Source organism: Suricata suricatta, chromosome 15 (assembly GCF_006229205.1).
Source record: "Suricata suricatta isolate VVHF042 chromosome 15, meerkat_22Aug2017_6uvM2_HiC, whole genome shotgun sequence".
NCBI lineage: Eukaryota > Metazoa > Chordata > Mammalia > Carnivora > Herpestidae > Suricata > Suricata suricatta.
Window position 1 is genome coordinate 77,644,966 of NC_043714.1, and position 5,743 is coordinate 77,650,708.

The window sequence follows — 5,743 nt, forward strand, 5'->3', positions numbered from 1 at the left end:
CCCCCCCCCATGCAGAGGCGTGGCTCAGCCAGTGGGCCCTGGGTCCAGGCCCAGCAGGGTGGACCAGGCCCCACCTGCTCACTTCCCTGCTCACTGCTCACTGCCGCGTCAGCACCCACCCTGGCCCAGCCCGGGTCAGTGAACTCAGGGGCACTGTCCTCACCGTGGCCCTCACTGAACATGAGGGCCCTCCCCTGGGAGGCAGTGTCCCCGCTGCCTCTGCCGAGTGATTAGAAGCTGAACAGGGTCATTGGCTTTTCGTCAGGAGGGGGACAGAGCACGGTTGCGGGTGGGCTCACTCTGGTTCCATCTCGGCACAGGCCTGAAGGTCCTGGGAAAGGGTGCAGGCAGTGATAGGAAAAGCCCATGTCACCCACCTGGTGAGCAGTGGTGGCCTGGGGCAGGAGCCACAGAGCGGGGGACAGGTGTGCAGGCGACAGAGGAGGATGCTTGTCACAATCTGAGGGAGGCCTGGACTGGAGGTGCCCACCTGGGGCTTTCGCTGTTGGGTCTCCCGCAGGCCAGGGGACCCCTGCAGCACCCTGGGCCTCATACTCTCCTCTGTCCCCGGAGTGATTTCGGGGTGGCGGCTGGACAGGGCAGACCAGGGCTGAGTGTGAGCAGCTTGCTCAGAGGGAGAAGCCAGAGAGCAGCTCAAGGACTAAGGGAGAAGCAGGGCTGGTAGTAACCTCGGCTGCAGCACAGCCTTCCTACGGAAGCGGCCCAAGTGGGGAGTACGCAGCTAGACGGATTTTCACGGCGAAGGTAACAGTGTCTTCTCTGTGGGGGACCTTGTGTCGGTAGGTCCTAGAGCAGGAAGGATGATGGAAACGTAAGAGGCTGTAAGGCGTAGGAGGAGGTGCGTGTTCATGATCTTCATGAATCGTAAACTGAAATGTGCGCGGTCGCATCCCTCAGGTGACCGCGGGCCGAGAAGAGGAAGAACAGGGCTTCCACACGAGTAGAGAAAAACAAATGAGGCGGGAGGAGCGGCTCGCGTGGAACATGAACACAGAGAAAGAAAAGTACAGTAAGTATCACATAAACTGATAAAAAGGTACTGCTACTAACGCCGTGCCTCAACCAGCACTGGTGAGCCGCGGCCCACAGGTCAAAGACAGACCGCTGGACGGCATTTAAGACGGTGAGACGCCCTTACAGGCTCTGAGGACACATCTGAAATATGACATGGACACCCATAGAACAGGGCACGAAAGGCAGACCAACAGAGAGGGGAGCAGCCACGTTAACAACAGACGGGCTGTGGGCAGAGGCAGAGGCAAGGACGAACACTGCAGGCTGATACAAGGTTCAATTTACAGGGAAGAGCTAGTGATCTAAACTCGTATGCAACTAAGAATTGCTTCAAAAATACATAAGGGCCGCCTGGGGGGCTCAGTCAGTTGAGCGTCCAACTTCGGCTCAGCTCATGATCTCATGGTTTGTGGGTTCAAGCCCCATGTTGGCCTCTGTGCTGACGGCTCAGAGCCTGGAGCCTGCTTCCGATTCTGTCTCCCTCTCTCTGCCTCTCCCCTGCTTGCATGCTGTCTCTCTCTCTCTCTCTCTCTCTCTCTCTCTAATAAACATTTAAAAAAAACATTTAAAAATGACAGAACTACAGAGAGAAATTGACAAATACCTATTCTGATGTCGCTCACTATTTCATAGACATCAGTGGGGTAGTGTGTCTTGAAGTCAAGGGGTGTCTGGGCAGAAGGGAGATTAGAGGGTCAGTTGCTCGAAGGAATGCCCGGAATGAGAAGCATGGGGCACGCTGCTGCTTAGCCTCATAATTACTCAGAAATTCTGTCTTGATTTAACCCTTCAAATTAGAGTAGGAGTTTGAACAAAGTCTATATGTTGCATTTAATGGAAATTTTTTTTTAATTTTTTAAACATTAATTCATTTTTTTTAATGTTTTTATTTTTGATACAGAGAGAGACAGAGCATGAGAGGGGGAGGGGCAGAAAGAGAAGGAGACACAGAACCGGAAGCAGGCTCCAGGCTCTGAGCTAGCTGTCAGCACAGAGCCCGACGCGGGGCTCGAACCCAAGGACGTGAGATCTGACCTGAGCCAAAGTCGGAGGCTCAGCTGACGAGCCACCCAGGCGCCCCTAAACATTAATTCATTTTTAAGAGACAGAGAGTGACAGAGCATGAGCAGGGGAGGGGCAGAGAGAGAGGGAGACACAGAATCTGAAACAGGCTCCAGGCTCTGGGCTGTCAGCACAGAGCCCGACACAAGGCTCAAACCCACGAACCGTGAGATCATGACCTGAGCTGAGGTCAGGCACTTAACCTTAACCGACTGAGCCACCCAGGCGCCCCTGGAAATGTACCTTAAGTCTGCTAATGCATAACAATATCCTCTCCCTCTTTAAAAAAAAAAATCCTTCCATTTATTTTTTGGGAAAAGGCAGTCTTCTGCCCCATAGAGGATTTGGATGACTACACCCCTACTCTCTTTTTTAATATGTTCCTCTTTCCCCTGTATTTTGTATACTTTACTAGTTACATCCAGAAACTTGATTAGATCAACTTTTAAAGTGTTTTTTTTAAATGTTTATTTTTGAGACAGAGAGAGAGAGAGAGAGAGAGAGAGAGAGAGAGAGAGAGAGAGAGAGATGATGAGCGGGGGAGGGGCAGAGAGAGGGAGATACAGAATCGCAAACAGGCTCCAGGCTCCAAGCTGTCAGCACAGAGCCCGACGTGGGGCTCCACACAAACCGTGAGATCGGACCTGAGTCCCCAGGCGCCCTGGATAGATCACGGGCCGCACTACACTGCGAGGATCTACCGCCTCACTCCGGGAGGCATCAACACCGCTGACTCTTAGGGTCGCTCATGGGCTCCCAGGGCCCACGGACCCTCCATTATTTTCATCAGTCCTTCTGCCTGCAGGCTTTCACTGCCATTTTGACAATGCCAATTATTTCTTCTGCACTTATTATATGGAATTCTATACATAACCTCACCAATTTGTTTATCCTGAAATACAGTTCATGGGAAAATGGATATGATTCTTCATTTATCAAATTTTAGAATAATAGGCTGTTGTACTAGCGGCCTTCTAGACGCCCCAGGGGATGGGTGCTCATACTGTTTTACACTTCTGCATTTTATATATCTGATGTGTCTCTTCAGTACAGCCATTTTTCTTTTTGATACTGGAATTGTTGACCTGATGGCCATTCAGAGCCTTTCACTTTTGTCACCCTGTCCCTCTGGCAGTTCTCTCTCTGGGAGCAACCTTGCTTTCTGGCACAAGGTATCCTAAACTCATTTTGTAGTATTTCCCTCCTCAAATCTCAAAGGATCCCCAGTGCCTCTTCAACAGAAATAGTGAACTCGTCCACGAGCGTGTTTACTGCTGGGGGCGGGGAGGAGCGCTGCGCACCCAGGTCCAGAACCTCTAACATCTCGCGGTGGGGGAGGGCTGGCCAGCGCATACAGAACCCCAAATCCAGCTAGGCGAGGCAGGACGGGGTTTCTGCCCACTTCCTCCCGCTGCCTCCCCCTCACTGTGCGCTGCTCTTGACGACTAAAAGCTCCGCCTTCAACCTCTGATCTGAGCCCTCGCCGCCGCCGGGCCCAGGTCCAGCCCTGGCTCCGCCCGCCCTGACCGTCCATCCCTAGGGCCCTCGGTCGGCTGTGAAAATTCGCAAAGGGGAAACCTCCTTTCGGATGGACCGGATGGAGCCGGATGGAGCCGGACGGAGCCCGGAGCAGGGGGCGCTCTCGCGGCCCTACCGTCTTGTCAACCGCAGACCCAGCGGGGACCTTGCGGGTCACTACTTTACCGCCCCACCAGGGGGCGCCCTGCCGGCCGCGCAACTGCGCGCAGCCACTACACTTGCAGCTCTGTTTACTCCGAAGGACTTTTTGTTTACAACAGCCCCGCCCAGCTCTCCCCTTCCAGAAAAGAGTGTTCAGTTCCTTTGTTCCCAGGCCTCACCTGTGGTCTTGCCCTCCCTTGCTTGTCTCTCTCCCTTGCAAGTCTCTGCGATTCCTGAACGAACCTACTTGTGCTGGTAAAATACCTGGCATTTGTATTTTTAAAGTTAACAAGGCCACCGGGGCTTGCTGTTCCGCACCCATGGTCCTCGGGTCATGGTGGGGGGCTGCCCTGCGGTGCCCCAAACGCCCCACCGGGTGTGCACCCTTCTGCCAGAAATGCACCAGCCAATCTAGCCGCAGCCACGCCGTTTGGGCCTCCCCAACATTGGGCACCAATGCGCAACCACAAACCCAGAATTTTCAAGAACCATCCCTCGGTGCTCAGGACGAAGCCCCTAGCCCTGCGGCTGGTGTTGAGGATGAGCAGGGCTTGGGCCCCCCAAACACAGCTGCGGCTGCACACAAACCCCAGCTGTGGGGCGTCTTAATAACAGGCCTCTGCACCGCGAGACGGACAACTAGATGTAGTGTGTGGCCCTGGCAGAGGGGGTGGCTGCAAAGAACACTGGGGACAACTGGCATCATTGCAGTGGGCTCTGTGGCTCAGCTAATACTGTTTTCTCTGTACTACGTTTCCGGATTTGGATCACTGTCCCGGGCGAGGAGAACAGCCTGCGCTCAGGAACACGACAGGATTTAAAAGCGAAGGGGCAGGCGTCCTGAGCCTCATTTCAAGCGGTGCAGGAGAAAATGCGGCTTTGCCCCAGGGGTGGAACATGGTGACGCCGGAGTTCTCTGTGCTCCGCAACTTTTCTCCAAGTTGGAAATCATGTGCAAATTACAAATTAGCCCCAAACCCTCAATAGGTTCAAAATCAACCCTCTATGGTCCCCGTGCCGCTGGAGACAATCCCCCTTCCCCCCGCCGCCGGCCCTCCCGTCCACAGCGCACCCCCCGCCGGCCCTCCGGAGCCCACGCTGGCCCTCCCGGCCGGCAGCGACTCCTTTGCTGCTCTTACACCTATCGTCGGTCGGCGCCTGCGATCCCCGTCGCCATCGCCGTCGCGGTCAGCCCTGGGCGGGGGGGGGGGGGGGTGTTCTGGTGTGACGTCTTCTCTGTCCTCGCGGAGCCGCTGAGGTCGGCTGTGGGGTAGAGGGGTCCCGATTCCCCGCAGACACACAGGGCGACGCGCGCATCGGGCTCCTTTGCGGCTTGGAAGCCAGGACGGGCGGCCCCGTGCGCAGCGGGAGAGCAGGCGAGGGGGTCACACCTTTATTAACGCCGCGTTCACGGGACAGCCGAGCACCGCGCGCCCGCCGCCCCCCGCCCCCCGCAGATCCCGGTTCCCCGCGGGGCGGCCTCCCCTGCGGCGTCAGTGGCCACGGCCTCCAGCGTCCGGGCGACGGGAAGAGCCTGGCCCCGTGACAGACTTGGCAGAGGGGGTGGTGTTCCGCGAGGCCCCCTGTACCGAGGGCCACGAAGAGACCTGGGAGCCCGGGAGCGACGGGGTCACGGACGGGACTCCGGAGCCCGGGGGGGACGCGACCACGGACGGGACCCGGGAGCCCGCGCACACTGGGGCCTGGAATGAACCCCTCGAACCCGCCTTTGAAGGGGCTTTTGATGCGGCCCTAGAGCCCACAGGCGGGAGCGATGTCGGGGTCCGGGAGGGCTCGCGCGACGGGACTGTGGAGGCGGCGAAGGCCCCCTGACTCGAGGCCGGCGGAGATGGCGACGGTGACGGCGGCGGCCGCCAGAGCGGCGGGCCCTCTGGGCCGCGACGCAGCCAGCCGTGCACACGCGCCAGGGCCCGCGTGTCCTCGTGCTCGCGCCGCAGCTGCTCGC

At 57.3% G+C, this 5,743-nt stretch overlaps 1 protein-coding gene across 1 annotated transcript in view; it reads right to left on the reverse strand.

The window, feature by feature from the left end:
- Window positions 1-5,155: 5,155 nt before the first annotated feature.
- The window catches only part of CCDC166 (coiled-coil domain containing 166), a 1,451-nt gene continuing 863 nt past the window's right edge, over window positions 5,156-5,743 (reverse strand). Inside the window, exon 2 of the mRNA XM_029923344.1 lies at window positions 5,156-5,735. Within this exon, the coding sequence (XP_029779204.1) occupies window positions 5,271-5,735 (465 nt within the window). The 3' untranslated portion in view covers window positions 5,156-5,270. The remainder of the gene's footprint in view (window positions 5,736-5,743) is intronic.